The sequence below is a fragment of the Leiobunum rupestre genome, chromosome 1 (assembly GCF_980474605.1).
Source record: "Leiobunum rupestre chromosome 1, qqLeiRupe1.1.hap1, whole genome shotgun sequence".
In the NCBI taxonomy this organism is placed as follows: Eukaryota; Metazoa; Arthropoda; class Arachnida; order Opiliones; family Sclerosomatidae; genus Leiobunum; species Leiobunum rupestre.
In genome coordinates this window covers 73,866,410-73,888,218 of record NC_143384.1, presented here as the reverse complement: position 1 = coordinate 73,888,218, position 21,809 = coordinate 73,866,410, and the positions used below count along the sequence as shown (strand labels likewise).

Sequence of the window (21,809 nt, the reverse complement as noted above, 5' to 3'; positions counted from 1 at the left end):
ACCTCTATAGTTTCCTGGTTTTACTATATTTATTCGCGACCGAAACGAGTCTAGGTGGCGTAACGGCGCTATCTTCTCCGAGGTAGCGCCTATGATCTAGCGTCTGCTACAGACAAATTAAAAAGTCATAGGAACATTTTTTCTTAAATAAACTTATTAAAATATAAGCCAATGATGCAAAAAATTAAATTAAATTATTAAAATGAAAGTATCATTATTTATAAAGTCAAATTTACGAATAATGATGATAAAAAACTAATAGCGTCTGCTTTAGCGATAGTTTTTGGTTGCGAATATACACTTATCTCGCAGTTAACTTATACAAATTCCCATCATGGTAGATTGGCCCTTATATAAATAAAAACGACGAACCCATCATTTTCATGTAGCATTCACCATATTGACCACAAACGCCATTTGTTTAGAATAGGCCTTTCCATAAAATAAGCTACGCTTGCTGGGGGCCTATTCTGTAAATATTCGAAATCCAATTTTCGATCGAAAACTAGATTTCGAACTTCGAGATCTCAACGAATGGTATTCGGTAAAGATTTCGAATAAGCATAAATCAATGCAAATTGTCGAAGTCGATTTCGACATGGTATAGGGTATCGAGATCGAATTCCCATTCGATTTTTTACAGAATCGCCCCCTTGAACTTATTTTTATGTAGCTCCAGCCATGGGCCATTACATGGCCCATGCTCCAGCGTTGCCAGTTCCCGAAACTCAAATTATCGTACCATAGCCAAAAAATTATCGATTTCAAAAATGCATTATCGTACTATCGAAAACTGGCGGTAAATTTGAATTTTCTGTGAAATACTGACGTTAAACTTGTTAAATCAAAATTTTTAATAACACTTTAAAGTTCGACGGATTGAAAACTTCCGTTTGAAATTCTAATTTTTTCAGCCAATTTAAAAATTGTAGTACATTATCGAACGCGCAAGCAGAATTATCGTAAAATGCGTACTATATAGTACGCCATTGAAAATATCGTACGTCCCAAAATTATCGACGTGTACGATAATTATCGTACGTCTGGCAACTCTGTGTAGCTCATTCTTTAGGAGCTACGTAGAAGCGGTGTTGCCAATGTTTGAAAGTCGAAATTCCCATTGCTGGATAGTAAATTTCCCACGAATTCCCACACTCCTATTTAGCCCCGCCCCCAACGAAAACTCTACGGAAAACATGCCATTATTTTAAATAAGTTTGGAAAAGGAACTTTTTAAAATTAAATTTGATTGATTTAACCATTTTTTTTAAACATTTCGGTTGTTAGGACTATGCATTGATTGCTTGTAGTATTACGAGGCGCCTCCTTTAAAAAATCCCAAGATTCACGAAAATACACTGCTCTAGAAAATTTTGAACTATGTATTGATAGTCAAATTAAAAAAAAACATAAGATAGATAGCGGCTGCCGCTGACGCAAAAATTCCCACATAATCAACGTTTTTAAAAATAAATTACCTTTTCCCCAGTCTGGCAACACTGCGTAGAAGTTTACTAGTTCAGTTCAGTTTATACCAATTTTAGTTGGGAATAAATAGAGGTACAACTAAATCTGGCTGGCGCGGGACCAATTTCGTTCAATAAGGAGACTTAATCAACTTTATCGTTCTACCGTGGCGGCATCTGTCTCAAGTGGGGGAAACTATATTGCAATTGAATTTTTTCGCGAATCTGATGCGAAATTGAAATGTATTACTGTGTAATGTGATACTCGTAACAAACAAACCTTTGAAGTTGCTTAAAAATAATTTTATTCTGTCAACACGATCCTTTTTAACTCAAGTTACGGTGAGTTAGCTAATAATTATTTATTTTTGGCCATATAACTTTACAAAGTATAGATGGCGCTACCGCCTAATTATAAAGATGAATTGCGTAGTCTTATCAGAACAGGTCCCGCGTAACCATGGTAACCGAACTCGTAATTGTAATTCTAGCAGTATTATTCCCAATTCAATGGCTTATACCATGTTTATACTTAGAAACAGGGTACCTCGTCAAATTTACCCTTATGTCTAAGGCTTTTTGCAGTAAAACGTCATCGATACGTCACCCATGACGCAGCAGCAACATCAAAACAAGAAAACCAATGTTACTTTATAGAAAAGCTAAGAATGGACGTTTTCGCATTGGGGCAAACATGGACGAATCAACTACGTTAGTGATTCGTCCATGGGGCAAAATTCAATCGGTAATGGACAACTGTTACACTAACAGTTAGGCTTAACATTATTTTGCTAGTTATATAGTGCGGGAAAAAGTACTCATAGTTTCTTCAATTGACAAAAATGAATACAAATTCTTCTCCAACACATGATGCAGAATTTAAAAAAATGCTTGAAGATGAGCGAGTTCGGTGCGAGCAGCACAAAAAACATTACACCCTTCTTAAAATAGAAAACCAAACCCTGCAAGAAGAGTACGTAGACTTACAAGACAAAATGAGACAAATTTTAAGAGAATGTAAAGAAGTAAAGGAAGCTAGTGAGAAATCTATAGAAATGGCCAGTAAGGCTTTGAATCATAAACAAACAGAGATTGACAATTTGCAAAAAATGGTATAGTTATTCGGTTTATCCTATGTATAAAATAATACCTACATAAATCAATTAATTATTTGATTAGATGGCTTCAAATTCTCCAGAAATATTGCGTCACTCCATCAAAAAAGAACTCGAATGTGTAATAGAAAATGAAATGAAAGAACTCGAGGAAGATCTAGAAAAAACACGTTTCAATCATCAGCAACTGAGATACGACAATGCCCTTTTAAAAACTCAGATAGAGAGCCTAGAGTTAACGAATCGTAGAGCTTTTCAGGAGTTAAAAATGAGACACGAGTTAGAAATAAGAACTTTAAATGAAGCTAAAGATCAACTAACTAGAGAATTAACCTTAGCTACTTCACCCTTAGAAGATAAACGCTTAAAATTTTTACAGAAAGAAAATAAGCAATTACAAGCAAATATTACAAGCCTTTCTAACGAGTTAGAAGAAATAACAGAACAGAAAGAAATCTTAAAACAAGAAGCTGAAAGTACATCCCGAAATATGGCAAAACAAATTATGGAACATTCAATGGCAATTCGAGAATTAGAGGTAGAAATTTCACGCATTTATTTAATTAATTTAATTTTAAACCTGTATTTAACATTTTTCAGTCAGAAAAAACAAACTTATCAATGCACAAAGATTCCCTCCAAAACAAACTGGACCAAATACAGAACGAAAATTTAAAATTAACGAGTCAAGCTCAAAATTACAAAACCGAAATGCTCAAATTAAAAGACAAATACCATAAATGCCTTCATCAACACAATGTTGAGATATCAGAAGCCAGGATAGAAAATGCGTATCAAAAAGTCGAAACTGAGAAAGAAATTGAAAAAGCTAGAGCAAAACTTTCTTGTAAATTTGAAATAATTTATTTGTATCTTGTAATAAGGAGATATTTAAAAGGTATTATTACAGGTTCGGAATTAAGTTTGGAAATGATGAAAGAAAACTGCGAGAAGCTAGAAACCACAGCCAAAGAGAGGGAAACTTCTTATAAAAGCACAATTCAAAGTCTTCGAAATCAAGAGAAAGAATACAAACAAAAAATGTATGTAAATAAGACAAAGCCAAAATATATCTGTGTTTTGTTTTAGAACTAATATATAGGGGTGTGCGAGTCTTGTTTTTAAGGTTTCGAGTCGAGTCCCGAGTCTTAGAAATTTAAACTCGCTAGTCTTCTGAAATGGATTTTAACTCTTTATTGGAAAATTTGAACTCGAAATGGCCTCTATTCTTATTCGTGCCCTAAAAAATTTTATCTTGACCGTTTAAAATCAGAATAAAATATTTTAACTAATTATTAAATTTAGATTACTAATTTGAAATTTCCAATTGGTATTAAAAAATTACAAACATTCTCAAAAACTAAATTTTATAATCACTTATTAGTGATTTATTGCTACTGAATAAAAATTATTTGTGGGATATTTGGAAGCAAAGCAAAAAAGATTCGTCGGTAATAATAGATTTGCCGGGTATTTTTCATTTTATTTATAAACTCGAGTCCACTTAAAGTAATTTTAAAGCCTTGACAAAGCAAACTGGGTACCCAATTGAATACTAGAAAAACGATTTTAGAGTCTCGAGTCCTCGCACAACCCTACTAATATATTTCAAATAATATTGGATTTTAATCAGTTATTCTTGGAATTAATTTTTTTATATAATACACAGATTTGATTTTGAAACTACGTTAAAAAACCTTTCCGAATCGAAAATATTACTGGCAAATGATTTAAAATTGAAAGAAACCCAATTGGAAAACATCCTCAAACAATTAAAAGAAAATGAATTAAAAACAGAGAAGGAAGCAAACCAAATTCGGTAATCAAAACCGAAACAATTCTAGTTTTAATTATATATTGCTAAGAGAGCGTTATTTCAGAGTAGCCAATCAAAAAATAGTGGAACTAAAGAACCAGTTAGAGCAAAGCAAACTAGACGTGCAGCTTTTAAATGAGCAATTAATCAAAGAGCAATATAAAGTGTCAGAAGGAGAAAAACTAGAGAAAGAACTTCGACAACAACGCGAACGTTTAAAAGAAATGGCAGCCAAAATGAGTGATGAATTAGAAAAGAACAAAGATCAGATTATGAAGGAACGAGATGCGATGGAAACATTATTAAATGATAAAAAACTCCAATGGGAACAAGAACGAAACTTTCTAATAAGCAAGATTGAGAAAGTTGAAAGGGAAATAATAAATGACAATATTAGTCACAGTAACGAGCTTTCCGAATACAAAAAGGTTTAAAACAAAATGTTTTTTACACTACATTTATTTTTAATTAAAAAATATTATTTTTAACAGAAAATGTCCCAATTGAGTAAAACTGCCTCAAAATTCAAGCTTAAAGTTGAACAGTTAGAGTATGTATTCGAAGGCTTATGCTAAGTTTTATTTATGGTTACTAAACAATGAGGCTATTCTCATCCAACAGAAAAAATGTCCCAATTAAAGTTCACGAGTCACTTCAACATCAATTAGAAGAATTTCAAAGAAGGCACCAAGAATTTAAGACCATCCTATTATCAAACCCATTACCAATCAACAATAATCTATAGCATAAACCCTCAAATTTTAAATAAATTTAATTTTTTCACTTACATTACTAAATCCCATCTCTGTCTCTCGGTGGGTTTGGGTCACGATACTTTTTTTCAGGTCTAAATTTTAAGGATAATATTTAGTTATCATAGAGCTGTTTTTTTAATGTGAATCAATGTACTTTTTTAACCATCTATGTTTGGTTGTGTATGTTAGTTTTTGTAATTCTTCATCAGCGGGACCATCAGTATTATATCTGTTCTTGTCATCTAGTCGATATTGTATTTTAAGAACTGAATCTTCTTCCCTGAGCTCAGGTTGAAATTCCGGTAAAGGCTACCAAATTAAAAACTACAATAAATGAAAAACAAACAAACAATTGATGTACAAATAATTACCTTAGAATGTTCATATGGAAATGGGGTTTCAGGATGCCAGCATAAAATGGTTTGTCCATTGTCACTTAATACGACCCAAGAGTCCCTGTTACAATAATCACATTTTAGGTCAAATATGTATTAAGAATTATAAATGCAAAATTTGTTATTGTCCATGGTTAAAAACTATATTTAGTAATTTAAAAATAAAAGAATTACACATGGAAATTAGAATTTAAAAACCTTTATTAGGTTATTATCGTAGGAGCTTTCGAGCTCGAGGCTCTTTATCAACTGCCTCGAGCTCAAAATCTCCTACGATAATAACCTAATGAAGGTATTAGAATTATATATAGAATCAATAGTTACTTTTGTTTTAACAGATTTTCAGCTGATGAGGTGCTACTCGCGTTTCGTATGACATATTGTTTCATTAAACCTAAAAAAATTACATCAATTGTAAACTTGGTTACGTTATGCCTTGGCAAAAGTTATTTTCAACCTTATTTGCTTCAAGTAATTAACCATAAAACATTATTTTTTAACTTATAATAGCTATTTATAATTAATTAAAATACCACATTTTCTTACTTTTAGGTTCAATCGAGGTAAATTTATTTAAATTTGGCAAATTAACTAAACGACTTATTCGAAAACGAGCCAACATCTTAGCAGAATACTTAGCACACGATTCGATTTTTTTTTTTGACATCCACACATCGGTGTCGACCCAAGGCCTTAGACACCAGCACACAATAACTGATTAATCAGGGTGAGATATGTGTAACGGCCACGCCAACGGGGGGATACGTGGGGACAGGGGTGGGGACACCCGTGGCGGAAGTATTCCGACCACCCGTTGGGGGATTGGTGGTCGTCCTCACACGGCCATCCACAAACTCTGCCTCCCGGACGCCTGGGATTACAGGAGTGAGCCACTACTCCCGGCAAAGAAATTAGACTAGAGCCACGATTGAATTGGGGCGAGATGTACCAGCTAGAAGCCCGCCATTAGAGTGGAATCGCGCATATCCGCGCCATCTAATAAAAAAAATTGAAACTAATAGCGTTTTCCATTTGACTGCTCTCGAGCGTTCTAGATCGCTCATATCAATATTTTATGTTCCATTTGCGTGCTCGGATCTGCTCCGATCAGACTTGGAAATAGCGGGAGTCTTGGGGCCAATGGCTCTTAAAAAAATCAGGTGGCCCTTAAAATAAATCATTCGAACGGGGGTTGCGGGCCACCGTGGCTCCCAAATTAAATAAAAAATATTTATTACAAAGATCATGGACATTTCTGGAAATTATTTTTTTACGCCGCTTCTGAACCCCCCTTGGGCCAGTGGCCCTCAATAAAAATGAAGTTATGGGGGGTTGGGAGCAGGCTTGGAAATAAGCGGTGGTCACTGGGTCAAAGACCAGTTTATTAATTGCTCGGACCAGTTTTTTTATTCAAAAGCTAGGGGTTCACTGGTCCAGTGGCCAGTTTATTAATTCAAAATTATCTACCGTATTATCAACCAACTGGTCTACGTGACCACTTAAATAATTCAAGAGTTGGGAGTCACTGGTCAAATAGACCAGTTTAGAAATAAACCTTATTTCCAAGCCTGGTTGGGAGCCCGTAGGACCCCTGTTAAAAATATCACTATTTCCAAGTCTGGCTCCGATCAAGTTTCGCGTGTTCCATTTCCAGCTCTTGGGTGCTCTGATATCGCCCAAAACCAAGGATAATAGCTATTATCCTTGCCAAAACCGATCTGCCGATTTCGACAGATCAACGAATCGAGATCGAGATCAAGATCGGAGCAAATTTTTGCGTGTTCCTTTTAGATTTTTTGGCAAAATGGCAGACCAAGACGCGAAAATTCAAATTACTAGCGGACGAGAAACAAAACAAAACGGGAAAATATGTTCATGGAATGTTCCATTTTCGGTTTTACTCTAGTCGTTTGGGGCGAGATTTATGACGTCAGGGACAGATTCGGAGCGAATCTTGAGCAATCAAATGGAAAACGCTATAATTATGATACTTAACGTCGTCTGGTTTGTTTATGTTCCTCGATCGGTTTTCGACATTTTAGAGTTGTAAATTAGACATATTTATTATTTCAACGACACTATATAAGTTATTTAAATAATTATCAAAATCATTTCGTTCGCAAGAAAACATTACCAAAATTTCAGTTTTGTAAACGTTTTAAATTTGCTGGCCTTGAAATAAAATAAACTTAGAAAGCTTATGTTTAATTGATTTTCCTTTCATTTCTAGGTTTTTGTCTGTGCAAATTTTGTTCAGACGAGCTTTGGCATGTAACAATTAGTTTTCTATTGCAGGAATCCATACCTCTACTTGGAATGCTTATCCTGCCGTAACGCGTATGGTAAGAACCAGCACCGTAACCAGGATTTGATTTCAGGGTGGGCACGCAATGGAAACAAATAAAAAAAATAAAAAATTGTACATACAACCATACGGTCCAGGGTGGGCAAGGCCCGACCGCCCCCCCCCCCCTTGTTACGGCCCTGGTAAGAACACTCTGACGGCTTTGGCCCCGCCTACGAGATAAAAAATCCGCTCTGCGCCCTCTTCCCTCTCACGTTGTTGTTTGTTAAGTTAACCTAAGCGAGGTTCACACTTACACCTAAAATCGCTTCGTTTTAGATAACTAGTTTTCAAAACCAGCGTGAGAAAATCAGAAATCGCTTCGTGTTGGTTCTGGATGCAACTCGTCCAAGTCGGTTCGCTTAGAATCGCTTTCAAAATGACAACCTTGGCGGGGAAGTAAAATTGCTAGGGGGGGGCTAAGTATTTGGTTAGACCAAATAATTCGATCGAATACCAAATCGAATATTCGATTCGTCGAATCGAATAGCACTTGGGAAATTTCGTGAATATTCGATTTTCTTGATCAAATAGTCGAATATTCGAAAAGATAGGAAAAAAGTATGTTGTATTTTCGAATAGTTTGAAAACTGGTCGAATAAACGCGGGTCTTTTTCTAATTTGTTGAGTTTCAAGGCCATCAGAGGAGATCGCTTTGAAATTTCCGAACTAGTGCTTATTTCTTGCACCTCTCTTTAGGCCACAGCGGCAAGGACCATATAAAGAGTCCTTGCACGTCCATTATTCATACCGTGTGTATTAAAACTTCTTAGCGAAAGGCAGAAGTTGTTTATTCTAGCGCGTATTGGCTAGATTATTCGCGTGTTCTTTGTTATGGAATTTTCTAGAATAGCAAAGTAAAACTAAAACGTAAACCCAGTTCAAAACAAAACTAATAACTGTGAGAAAGTTTGAAGTAAGTAACTTTTTGGATTTTTAGGTTTTGAATTTTTGAGTTCACTAAATTATTGGTTTAAAATTATTATAAACTAAAGTAAATTTTATTTTTTATTTGTAATAAAAGATCTGCTCCTTCGTGTTTTACATATATTTAAAAACTCGAGATTTTAAGTGTTTGCAAAGCATAAAAAATATAGCAGATCCTTTGAATTTAATTGTAGTTAGTAGTTACTAGCTGACTTGGACGTGGGGTAGTTAAACTTTAATTTTTTTTTAATTTTAAATTTTGTTTGTAAAAGTTTTCTTTGAAAACGTTTAGTATTATAGTTTAAATTTATGAAATAAAATAAAATAAAATATAAATTATACCTACACTTGGTTTAGTATTTTATTATTGCAAGTAAAACGAACAGTGATTTCAATTACTTTTTTATTTATTTTTTGACAAATATGCAAACTATTTGGTTATTAACGTTATTTCAAAACCAAATACGTCGAATTATTTGGTATTCAAAATACTATTTGGTATTTGATCAGTTAACTGGCTTAAAATTTTGCACTTAAAATATTCGACCAAATTATTTGACGTTATAAATATTCGATTTGGTATTTGACGTGCTTTGAAAAAATATTTGATATTCGATTCGATCACCAAAAAATGGTATTTGCGCACCTCTAAAAATTGCTCGTATTTTCAAAAATAATGGGAATAAAATTCTAAATAATGTCAAATAATATTACTGTATGTATAGTAAACCTGATTAACTAATTGTTTTGGGGTATATTTTAGTATTTTAAAAATTCTGGTCATAATTTGAAAGGAGGTTAAGCCTTGGCTATAAACGAACCGGGGTGAAGCGATTTCGCACGTATGAACAAAGAATTATCGTCGGTGGTCAAAACTCGCATTCAAACCGACCTAAACTGGGTTTTAAGCTCTAGTGTGACCGTGGCTATAGTGACGTCAAAAAAGCCGTCAGCCAAATCGAGACGAAAATCTCCCGCGATAAGCATTCCAAGTAGAGGTATGGATTCCTGACTATTGCGATGATGTTAAATGCGCTTGTCAGATGGGCCTGATAGCCCGATACCACCGTAATGGCAGCCTTCTAGCTTGCCCGTTTCATTTGGGATTGGCGAAAAGCGCAGTGGTTCTAGTCTCATTTCTATTTCTATGGTTTAAACAGTGTTGGTATTTTTATTAAAATAGGCTTCGCGCTTAGGAAATATAGCGCCATCTGCCTTAAATCCGTAAACTAAATATGTGAAGAAATAGCAGACACCTATTGAATTTCTAGGTTTCCGGTTGAACTTTCAGCTGTTATGCGGAGATAATTTTGAAAGAGCAGACAGCGGGTGGCAATAGCCTCAGCCTTCAATTTAATAGCGTTTTCCATTTGATTGCTCGAGATGCGCTCCGAATTTGTCTCTGACGTCATAGATCTCGCCCCAAACGACTAGAGTAAAAGCAACAAGTCGGCCCAGGCCGTGGCCGTAATATTAGTTCCACATCGGTGTATTCGGGTGGGTAAACCCATACACCCTTAAGGCTGGTTCACACGGGCAGTGTTTTCCTGATTTTCTCTATTTTCTCGTTTTACCACCTTTTCCCGTTGTTCCGGCGCACGGGAAAACGACTGTACACACGGACAAAATTTAACGGATTTTTCCGCCGTCAGCGCTGCCGGTAAACGAGAAAACGGAGAATTTTTTTAAAAAATATCTCTACTTTATTTTCCCGGTTTTGAAGCTCTTTGAGTTCGACTAATCAGCGAGCGTTTCGCTGTCACGTGATATAAGGAGCGATTTTGAAAGTCTTTAAAAGTAGGCCTAAGAATTTTTGCGTCTACCACGTGGCGGCATAACGCTCGCTGACTGGTCGAGCCCAACGCTCCTCAAAAAAAGGTTATCCGTTTCCTCGTTCCCCGGCAGCACTCGCTGTGATAAAATCCGGCAAATTTTGTCCGTGTGTACAGTCGTGTTCCTGCGCGCCAGAACCACGGGAAAAGGTGGTAAAACTAGAAAATATAGAAAACCAGGAAAACACTGCCTGTGTGAACCAGGCTTTAGTAGACACCGGTAGACAAACTAATACAAAAGCTGTTGATGCTACTTGATTTCTTATCGTTTGATATATAAATTTCCATCCTAACGACCTCGAAATGGATGTCAACATGAACATGGGCGTCGCCGTCGAAGGCCGGACGACTCGGGTCGTCGTGAACGGAATGACGATAATAAATTGAAATTAATGTTATGAATTATAAATTTTTAAATAAATAATAAAACTTTGAAGAAACGACCAAACAATTGTTTTAATTTTTGTAATGTTAGTAACTAAACCTTAATAAGAAAAGTGAAACAGAATTTAAAAGTAAATCAATTACAAATATCACGCCCAAAATAGAAAAAGGGGGCTATTGCGCCCCCTGTTTACCTGACAGAGCTGAAATTTGCACACAGTTTAGAGGTATAGAAGTAATATAGGTGTAGTAATTTTTGAAATAGAGATGCGGAAGGGTATCGTTCAGCGCGAAAAATGAGACTTGACCCTTGGAGGAAAGAAGGTGTCCAGCCTGTGGAAGCTATGATGACGAGATTCACGCGTCAGAAAGGTCGCCTTTCGTTGGTTCCACGTGTTTGCGGGGTTTTTCGTCCACTTTTAGTTTCGTTTTGGAGGAAACATCCGGGGATAAAACTCAGCCCTTGACATTGGCTATAACGAGGGCAAATGTGCTTTGGACTGGGTCACAAAGAGGAAACACTTTAATTAGCACCATACTGGCGACGGATTTGTTTTATAGGAAATAGGAAATCAGTTGAAGACACGTCAGTGCGATGATTTCATCGCCATTTTTAGGGCGTCTTACAATTTTCGAGGCGTACGATATCGTACCATTCGGTCACTCTCCCTTTAAGGGGGTTGGTCGGAGGGGGCGGAAATTAACGGCACTGCGTGCGCGTCAAAGAGTTCTATCGAATGAGACCAACTCGTTTTTTCGGTCACTCTCCCTTTAAGGGGGTTGGTCGGAGGGGGCGGAAATTAACGGCACTGCGTGCGCGAATATATATATTCGATGTGAAACTAAAAATGGAACGTTCCATGAACATATTTTCGCGCTTTGATGTTTTTCTTCTGCTAGTAATTTAAATTTTCGCGTCTTGGTCAGCCATTTTGCCAAAAAGTCTGAAAGGAACACCCGAAAATTTGCTCCGATCTCAATCTCGATCCGTTGATCGGTCGAAATCGGCAGATCGTTTAGGGCGATCTCGGAGCACCCGAGATCGCGAAATGGAACACGCGAAACTTGATCGGAGCAGATCCGAGCACGCAAACGGAACAAAAATGTTGATCAGAGCGATCTAGAGCGTTCGAAAGCAGTCTAATGGACAACGTTATAAAACTAGGTCGGTAGGTGGCGATACTTATAACCAAATTTTAAATTACGCACAAAGCCTATAAAGCCGCAAAATTTTAAAATATATTTTCATGAACCATAATTTTTAAATAAATTAAAGGAAAAGTCCAGGTTGGGTAAAACTTGGGTCTATTTGAAAGATCATGTTTAAATATACTCAAAAATATCAGTCGTAAAATTCCACAGACCGCACGCGGAGCAAGCGCGCGCAGGGAACAGAGCGCTGTTATAGCGCGAACAGCGCGTGATTAAAGTCTTAAAACGTGACCGCGAAACAAAATGGCAGATCGCTTGGCGGGTAAATTTCGCTCGTTTAAAAATTAATTTCTCGTCATTAAAAAAAGATACAATTTTACGACTGATATTTTTGAGTTTTTTTAAACGTGATATTTCAAATAAATCCAAATCTTACCCAACCTGAACTTTTCCTTTAAGCATTTATTTTTACCTCTCCGAGGGGACTTTGTACCCTAGGAGGGGTTATACAACCACCGTGTCTGTCTGTCTGGCCTGCGAACGCATTTAATAATAATAATAATAATCAGCTAGGCTAATACCCAAGGCACCACCTTAGGCCTAAGTCATCAAGCGACTTTTGAAGCCTTTAATTCAGGTGGCCGGGTTACAATGCAAAGGGTAATAACGGCGTACCCAGTTTCTTAGAATCAGGGAAAAGGTTTTTCCAAAAGCGCCCTCTTTTTGTCATTGTGTGTAGTATAATTTTTTTAATCGGCCGGGATTCGAACCCGAGCCCTCTTGCACGACAGGTGAGCGTTCTACCGCAGAACCACGGATACAATTACGCTTCACTGAAAATTAAAAACTCTTCCGAGGAGAGGTATATTTTGGTCTTGCCAACTTGTTTAAATATAATTTATACGCGTTTAACATGTAAAATAAAAATCCAACGTGCATTGTCCATTGTCAAATTTTAAATAAGCTATAGCTAAACGAACGGTAATAATATTTAATTAAAAATCAAGTTTCTTGATTTTCATTTCTCCAGGCAATAACGGATAACACGAATCTGCTCAAATGAGGAAATAAAATGGCGATAAAAAGCGACCCCTGGGGTGACATAATTGAAACTCCCCTCCCAGGAAAAAAACCATCGAATCAATTTAGAAGTCATTACCTCTTCTAGTCCCATCAATGAATGTTACAACCAATTTCGCGTCTTCCAACTCAGGACGCATTTATTTTTAATACAATTAGATAATTTTTTTGCTACGACCCGGTACATGTAGTTGTTAAATTGAAGTAAGAAAAATAGGCATATGGATTTTGGTAGTAGTACAGGACGAAGTTTGTTCAGATGGCACGAAGAGAAACCAAACCATATTATTAAAAACGGCATCGAAATTCTCTTTCGCGACAAATGAAGCACTGGGAAATCTCGCGATAACTAAACCGCAAGTAATAATCTAAAATATCTTCTAATTAAGAGATAATTTTTTCAAGTAATTGGTAACACTAGACTTATATTATGAATCATTTACTGTTATTTACAAGCATTAAAAGAAAATTAGGGTGTCAAATAACAGATTATATCTGATGAAAACCACGTACTAGCTAGGAAATTGATTATTACACGCTGATGATGGCAGATTCTAAGGAGCCCACGATGGTGGAAGAAACGAACCCCATATCGGAGGTTACGGACATAATTGGTGGTTCTGGAAAGTGGCAGCTGTTGGTATTCTCCATCGGTAAGGGGTTCAATGTTAGTCATCCATGGTAAGGGCCATCTCGACTAATTTCAAATTTAAAAGTTTTCTGTAGCAAGTTTTTCGGGGCTTATCACAATTTCGTGGGGACTTTCACGGCCCCCAAAGTCGATCACTGGTGCGCCCAGCCCAAAGTAGGACCCTGGTCAAATTTAACCGAGGGAGATTGGAAAAACGTAACTGGCAAATGTATCAGACCCAAGGACGATTCCTTCGACGACCGCTGGTCGGAGACGAACAATTTGACCGAACAAACTTGCGGTAGATGGGAATATGATCATTCGATCTTTTCGTCGACCATCACCGAACGAGTACGTACAAGTATATCATGTATCTCTTACAGTGGCGGCTTAAGATGGCTAGATCCCCGGGGTGGCAATGTTTCGTTGGCGGGGCGGCCTCCTCGCCCACCCGTGCTTTGCTAAGGCCCGCCACCCCATACTTAACTTTTTGACAGGCAAATGACACCCCTAGCTACCCTGGCACCCAGGGCACAAGGTGGTCTCGACCAAGAAGATGTTTGAAAAAATATCTGTACGAGTTAAAATTGATGACGTCACCCATATGAGCGTCCGTTGATTTTCAATACGATATCATCTGGGTGACGTCACGATTTTACATAGCAACGCGAAAGCCGTAATATTTTGATAAAAACCACGCGATCGAGGCAACCTTATAGTTCCCTTTTTACGAACCTTGCCCGGGACGGTGCACCCGCCCTCCCTTACGCCGCCACTGATCTCTTATAAAAGACCTATAGAGCTAGCCACGCTATAAAAAAAGAAACCTGAAACTTCGTAGGTTCTATAGGCACTGTCAGAAGTAAATGAACCGAAGTTATCGAAATAGCGCTCAGAATCGGAGGGCGTTTTACTGATGAAAATGAGGAGAAAATCGAGTCAAATAAAAGCTAATTTCCATCCCCGTCTTTTGACGCGATAAATTGCACTGTTGAATTGTTGGTATAGTTAGTTATATCCCCGTATGTTTTTTTTTTAAACTCAGCGGGTATCCGTGACGCACCCTATAGCCTATAAAATCGAGCCATAGCGATTGAAATAGACTGAATAATCCATCTATTTTCAGTGGGACTTGGTTTGCGAAAAATCGTGGATGAGTTCCATGTTGCGGACCGTTTACATGGCCGGGTTTTTGACCGCTTGCCTCGTACTGGGAACATTGGCGGACAGGTTAGATCTACTACCTGTACCTCATGGTACCTTATAAGCCCAATGTAAAATTATTTATCCATGATTGCAATCTTACTCGATAGGTGGTATCGTGGTATCACTGTCGCTGTTTCAATTTGCTGCAATAGGCCTTTCTATAATAGATGGTTTCTTTTCGCCTGTTCTCGAACTAAAAGTGTACTCTTTTTACCCGAAAACGTTTTATTCGCCTGTTCTCGGAATAAAAGTGTACTCTTTTTACCCGAAATCGTTTTATTCGCCTGTTCTCGGACTAAAAGTGTACTCTTTTTACCCTAAAACGTTTTATTCGCCTGTTCTCAGACTAAAACTGTACTATTTATACCCGAAAAGTTTTATTCGCCTGTTCTCGGAATAAAAGTGTACTCTTTTTACCCTAAAACGTTTTATTCGCCTGTTCTCGGAATAAAAGTGTACTCTTTTTACCCTAAAATGTTTTATTCGCCTGTTCTCGGACTAAAAGTGTACTCTTTTTACCCTAAAATGTTTTATTCGCCTGTTCTCGGACTAAAAGTGTACTCTTTTTACCCGAAAACGTTTTACTCGCCTGTTCTCGGACTAAAAGTGTACTCTTTTTACCCGAAAACGTTTTATTCGCCTGTTCTCGGAATAAAAGTGTACTCTTTTTACCCGAAAACGTTTTACTCGCCTGTTCTCGGACTAAAAGTGTACTCTTTTTACCCGGAAACGTTTTATTCGCCTGTTCTCGGAATAAAAGTGTACTCTTTTTACCCTAAAATGTTTTATTCGCCTGTTCTCGGACTAAAAGTGTACTCTTTTTACCCGAAAACGTTTTACTCGCCTGTTCTCGGACTAAAAGTGTACTCTTTTTACCCGAAAACGTTTTATTCGCCTGTTCTCGGAATAAAAGTGTACTCTTTTTACCGGAAATCGTTTTATTCGCCTGTTCTCGGACTAAAAGTGTACTCTTTTTACCCTAAAACGTTTTATTCGCCTGTTCTCAGACTAAAACTGTACTATTTATACCCGAAAAGTTTTATTCGCCTGTTCTCGGAATAAAAGTGTACTCTTTTTACCCTAAAACGTTTTATTCGCCTGTTCTCGGAATAAAAGTGTACTCTTTTTACCCTAAAATGTTTTATTCGCCTGTTCTCGGAATAAAAGTGTACTCTGTTTACCCGAAACGTTTTATTCGCCTGTTCTCGGACTAAAAGTGTACTGTTTTTACCCGAAAACGTTTTACTCGCCTGTTCTCGGACTAAAAGTGTACTCTTTTTACCCTAAAACGTTTTATTCGCCTGTTCTCAGACTAAAACTGTACTCTTTTTACCCTAAAACGTTTTATTCGCCTGTTCTCAGACTAAAACTGTACTATTTATACCCGAAAAGTTTTATTCGCCTGTTCTCGGAATAAAAGTGTACTCTTTTTACCCTAAAACGTTTTATTCGTCTGTTCTCGGAATAAAAGTGTACTCTTTTTACCCTAAAATGTTTTATTCGCCTGTTCTCGGAATAAAAGTGTACTCTTTTTACCCGAAAACGTTTTACTCGCCTGTTCTCGGACTAAAAGTGTACTCTTTTTACCCGAAAACGTTTTACTCGCCTGTTCTCGGACTAAAAGTGTACTCTTTTTACCCGAAAACGTTTTATTCGCCTGTTCTCGGGATAAAAGTGTACTCTTTTTACCCTAAAACGTTTTATTCGCCTGTTCTCGGAATAAAAGTGTACTCTTTTTACCCTAAAATGTTTTATTCGCCTGTTCTCGGAATAAAAGTGTACTCTGTTTACCCGAAACGTTTTATTCGCCTGTTCTCGGACTAAAAGTGTACTCTTTATACCCGAAAACGTTTTACACGCCTGTTCTCGGAATAAAAGTGTACTCTTTTTACCCGAAAACGTTTTACTCGCCTGTTCTCGGACTAAAAGTGTACTCTTTTTACCCTAAAACGTTTTATTCGCCTGTTCTCAGACTAAAACTGTACTATTTATACCCGAAAAGTTTTATTCGCCTGTTCTCGGAATAAAAGTGTACTCTTTTTACCCTAAAACGTTTTATTCGCCTGTTCTCGGAATAAAAGTGTACTCTTTTTACCCGAAAACGTTTTATTCGCCTGTTCTCGGACTAAAAGTGTACTCTTTATACCCGAAAACGTTTTACACGCCTGTTCTCGGACTAAAAGTGTACTCTTTTTACCCTAAAATGTTTTATTCGCCTGTTCTCGGAATAAAAGTGTACTCTTTTTACCCGAAAACGTTTTATTCGCCTGTTCTCGGACTAAAAGTGTACTCTTTATACCCGAAAACGTTTTACACGCCTGTTCTCGGACTAAAAGTGTACTCTTTTTACCCTAAAACGTTTTATTCGCCTGTTCTCAGACTAAAACTGTACTATTTATACCCGAAAAGTTTTATTCGCCTGTTCTCGGAATAAAAGTGTACTCTTTTTACCCTAAAACGTTTTATTCGCCTGTTCTCGGAATAAAAGTGTACTCTTTTTACCCTAAAATGTTTTATTCGCCTGTTCTCGGAATAAAAGTGTACTCTTTTTACCCGAAAACGTTTTACTCGCCTGTTCTCGGACTAAAAGTGTACTCTTTTTACCCGAAAACGTTTTACTCGCCTGTTCTCGGACTAAAAGTGTACTCTTTTTACCCTAAAACGTTTTATTCGCCTGTTCTCAGACTAAAACTGTACTATTTATACCCGAAAACGTTTTATTCGCCTGTTCTCGGAATAAAAGTGTACTCTTTTTACCCTAAAACGTTTTATTCGCCTGTTCTCGGAATAAAAGTGTACTCTTTTTACCCTAAAATGTTTTATTCGCCTGTTCTCGGAATAAAAGTGTACTCTGTTTACCCGAAACGTTTTATTCGCCTGTTCTCGGACTAAAAGTGTACTCTTTATACCCGAAAACGTTTTACACGCCTGTTCTCGGAATAAAAGTGTACTCTTTTTACCCGAAAACGTTTTACTCGCCTGTTCTCGGACTAAAAGTGTACTCTTTTTACCCTAAAACGTTTTATTCGCCTGTTCTCAGACTAAAACTGTACTATTTATACCCGAAAAGTTTTATTCGCCTGTTCTCGGAATAAAAGTGTACTCTTTTTACCCTAAAACGTTTTATTCGCCTGTTCCGGGGATGAGAATTACTCCGGCCCACAAACTATTCGCTTGTTCCGGAGTATTAAGGGCAACTCTTTTTGCTCCTTCTGAAAAGGAGGTGTAAATGAGTAAATAGAATTTTGTCGTCGGCTAGCCAGAATTTATCTGCTAAAAAGGCTACAGGCAGCCATTTTAGTATAACGTTTTTACTCCGTTTCCAACTATTATCCACCACAGAATCGGAGTAAAATGACGTCATAGGGTTACTCTTAATAATGATAATCAGCTACGATAATACCCAAGGCACCACCTTAGGCCCAAGTCAACTATCGACTTCTAATGCCTTTATACACCTATTACGAACAACCATAATTATTTTGGTTTATACATTTTGCCCCGAAACAAAGTCCATAAGTGTAGAATGCCGGTCAGGATAAAATACGTCTTTCACTAGACTCATTAGTTTCTTTAATTGTATATTCTCATCAAGCGAAATTTCACTTACAATTGCTAGTATACGAGTTCATTTACTTGCAACATGATTTATGATAATAGGGGTCTCCCCGGTGGTGGTTGAAGAAGGCAGAGCCCCCAACGCGCAAAAAAGCTGCTATGTTGCTCATTTTTCCGCAGAAAATGTTATTCGGAACCGAAAACTATCGCTACGCCCCCTTTGGCTCGCAATTGAAACCTAGATAGGTAGCGGCTAAAGCAGACGCTATTAATTTTAACCTTATTGCTATTCGTAAATTCCACTTTATAAATAATAATACTTGCATTTTAATATAATTTTTGCATCGTTTGCTTATATTTTGATAAGTTTATTTAAGAAAAAACGTTCTTATGACTTTTTAGTTTGTCTGTAGCAGACGCTAAATCATAGGCACAATCTCGGAGAAGCTAGCGCGGTTACGCCACCTATAGACTCGTTTCGGTCGCAAATACACTTTTAGAATTGTCATTCAATAAAAGGAAACTCCGGCCTAATAAAAAAGACACAGACTGTTACTTCTACGCACTTTGTAAATAGCTCCAAGAACAATTATATTTATCTTATGGAATGGCGTGCCATGGTAGAAACAGCAGTTGTATACTTTTCGCTTGTTCTGGAATTTCGGACTACAGTAAGAAGAGTAGCCCTATGAGTCATAGTGCAGAATGGGGGAAAATGACGTCATAGTATGACGTCATTTTCCCCCATTCTGCACTGGCGAATAGATCGAGACGGAGTAACAACATTTTCCTAAAACGACTGCCTATAACCATTTCAACACAGTGGTGTAGCAAATAGCAAATAGGAAACAAGGGGACAATTTACCCTGCTATATTTTCAACTAGGGGATAACACCTGGGTTAGTCCCCTCCTGAAATATTGTGAATTTGTTTTTACAACCATTATGAAAAAGATAAATTTGTCGTTACAACTTTTAACAAAAAAGTAGGAGCGAATTCAAATTCAACTTTTGATCAAATTTAAGTAAAATTTCTAAGTATTTGTCCACATTTATAATATCATATATCATATTGCTTCGCTCGCAATGGAGCCCCCAAACTCAAAAACGTTCCTACGCCTCTGTTCCGCCAGATAAATTCTACACAAGCAGACGTTTTTATTAGTTTACTCCGATTGGGTAGTCCATGGACCAAGAATTTAAAGGGAAACACTACTCACAATATTTTGACACGGTAGGCGCGGCCTAAATCGGAAGGCTTACTGAGGTACATCAGCCGCTTTGAAGCGCCTCAAGAATTATGTTCAACCATCACTGCGAGTTGGGTCTTAGGAGACAGTACGTTCGAGAAAGTTAGGTTAGGCTTACAAGGAGAGTACCCGAGGTGTTTATTGCCGATTTTGTTCAAAGTCGGCCGTAATGTAGACCTATATGAGATATGAAATTTCCCAAAAGGAGACGTTGCACTACCCATTCGATTTGCTATGGCAACCGAAAATGTTTTTGATCACTTAAAACAATAAAATCTCCATTTAAAAAAGCATGGGATTTTCTCGGTTTCACAGCTACGAAAATTTTGAAAATTTTTGAAAATCACGAAATGTGGGTAAATTGAAACATTTGTAGGGTAAATTTGTAACAAATTTTGGGTAAAATAAGGAAAAAATCTTATTTTGGTTGTAAGTGGTCAAATTGAAAATTTGGTCAAATTTAAATTTAATATTTAAAATTTATTTAATACATCGGGGGGGATTGTGTGTACTTAAATTTCCTTGATATATTGTTTTAGATTACGTACGTTTTGCATCTCCCCTCGGTGCATTTCGAGGTTAAAATATTTTAGTCTTTGAAAAATGGGAACAGCTTGAAAACGATAAATACGATTGTTACAATTCGCCAACGTTGCCTAAAATTAAGCTTCGTATTGCGAATGGAATAAGCGTAGATCAGCATTCCAGTTTCTAATTGTGTTACGACGTCTTTTCTAAACATACGCAGTATTTTACAAACCTTGTTTTCTAAATGAACGGGCTAAATGGTCTTAATGCAGGTTTTCACTTAGGCAAAAACGCTGCGGCGACAAAAAATCTCGTTAGGCCTGTTACAATTTTTTTGCGTCAGGTCAACCATCGCAGCGGCGTTGCCTAAGATATTATAAAGAGCCGTACACGCCCAACGGGGTCTCGATCGAGAAACGGTTTGAAAGAATTTTTGGATTGCCTCCAAAATTCGTCTGTTGCTGACGTCACCCAGATGAGATACCATTGATTTTCAATAGGATCTCATCTCACTGACATCACGATGTTCGTTAGCAACGAAGTTACCAACCTTAGCCCTTAGCAACCACAGCGTATCGAGGCAACCTTTTATAGCCTAAAATTTACTAACCTTGGTAAACGCCTCCCGACAAGGGCATATAATTTTTTTTTTGAGAGTCACACGATATGGTGCCGGCTAGAGCCTTAGACACCAACAGGGGCATAGAAATAGAAATAAGACTAGAACCACTGCGCTTTCCGCCAATCCCAAGCTAGAAGGTTGGGTTATCCGCGCCATCTGACAAACGCATTAAGCATTGTCGCCGTGGTTACGGCAGAAATTTTTAAGGCGGCTAGCCAGTGCGCATCGCTTCGTGGGCAGTGACGGTACTTTTGCGTTTTTCGCGTCTAAATTCTATAAGCATAACCGCGGAAAATATAAATGGTAAAAAATTGCGTTTTTTTGCTCTGTACTTACCAATTTCGGAATGAAATAAAAAATTCTCATCATAGGTAGGTATGTAATATTATAGGAATTATTTTCAGCGAGCTTCAAGACCATATGTATGGCGTTTAGTTGGGGATGGACTATCATATCAATAGTTTAATTAGAATTTTAGAAATATAATTATGTTTTACGCCAAAGTTCACCTGAAATAAAAGGGAAAGTAATTAGACAAAGCTTTCTAAGCTTATTTTATTTCCAGGCCACTAAATTTTAAACAATTATAAAACTGTAATTTACGGTAATGTAGATTCTTGTGGTTTATTTTCGCTGGTTCCGGAATTTCGGAGTAGGGTAAGAAGAGTAACGCTATGACGTCATTTAACTCCGATTCTGTGGTGGCGAATAGTTCGAGTCGGAGTAAAAACGTTTTTCCAAAAGGGCTG

General features: G+C 37.2%; 3 protein-coding genes across 9 annotated transcripts in view; 2 read left to right on the top strand and 1 right to left on the bottom strand.

Moving 5' to 3' along the window:
* Window positions 1–2,132: 2,132 nt before the first annotated feature.
* Window positions 2,133–5,397, top strand: LOC149966364 (centrosomal protein of 83 kDa-like). 2 transcript variants are annotated; one of them, XM_090153403.1, is made up of 9 exons: window positions 2,133–2,211; window positions 2,343–2,578; window positions 2,646–3,119; window positions 3,182–3,428; window positions 3,492–3,624; window positions 4,251–4,400; window positions 4,462–4,825; window positions 4,889–4,947; window positions 5,019–5,397. In XM_090153403.1, the coding sequence occupies exons 1-9, from the start codon at window positions 2,193–2,195 to the stop codon at window positions 5,140–5,142; spliced, it is 1,806 nt and encodes a 601-aa protein (XP_090009529.1). In that variant the 5' UTR covers window positions 2,133–2,192; the 3' UTR covers window positions 5,143–5,397. The 2 variants fall into 2 exon arrangements, with proteins under 2 accessions (XP_090009529.1, XP_090009524.1); XM_090153398.1 differs by having other exon boundaries at window positions 2,135–2,578.
* mRpL42 (mitochondrial ribosomal protein L42) lies at window positions 2,609–6,193 on the bottom strand. Of its 5 annotated transcripts, XR_016472230.1 has the most exons (7): window positions 6,094–6,193; window positions 5,872–5,941; window positions 5,524–5,608; window positions 5,307–5,461; window positions 5,186–5,244; window positions 3,317–3,389; window positions 2,652–2,738 (listed from the first exon to the last, which is right to left on the bottom strand). XR_016472230.1 is itself a non-coding variant. In XM_090153417.1 (6 exons), exons 1-5 carry the CDS (start codon window positions 6,167–6,169, stop codon window positions 5,190–5,192), a joined length of 441 nt encoding a protein of 146 aa, XP_090009543.1. In that variant the 5' UTR covers window positions 6,170–6,193; the 3' UTR covers window positions 2,609–2,738; window positions 5,186–5,189. The 5 variants fall into 5 exon arrangements, 4 of the variants coding, with proteins under 4 accessions (XP_090009543.1, XP_090009551.1, XP_090009553.1 ...); XM_090153417.1 differs by lacking the exon at window positions 3,317–3,389 and having other exon boundaries at window positions 2,609–2,738; XM_090153425.1 differs by lacking the exon at window positions 2,652–2,738 and having other exon boundaries at window positions 3,302–3,389.
* A 2,533-nt stretch (window positions 6,194–8,726) lies between these two features.
* The window catches only part of LOC149966362 (organic cation transporter protein-like), a 29,266-nt gene continuing 16,183 nt past the window's right edge, over window positions 8,727–21,809 (top strand). Inside the window, exons 1-4 of one of the 2 annotated variants that reach the window (XM_090171607.1) lie at window positions 8,727–8,807; window positions 13,783–13,919; window positions 13,983–14,248; window positions 15,024–15,127. In XM_090171607.1, coding sequence (XP_090027733.1) covers window positions 13,808–13,919; window positions 13,983–14,248; window positions 15,024–15,127 — 482 coding nt within the window. In that variant the 5' untranslated portion in view covers window positions 8,727–8,807; window positions 13,783–13,807. Of the gene's footprint in view, window positions 8,808–13,560; window positions 13,627–13,722; window positions 13,920–13,982; window positions 14,249–15,023; window positions 15,128–21,809 lie in introns of those variants that run through there. The other variant, XM_090171599.1, reaches the window with a different exon arrangement.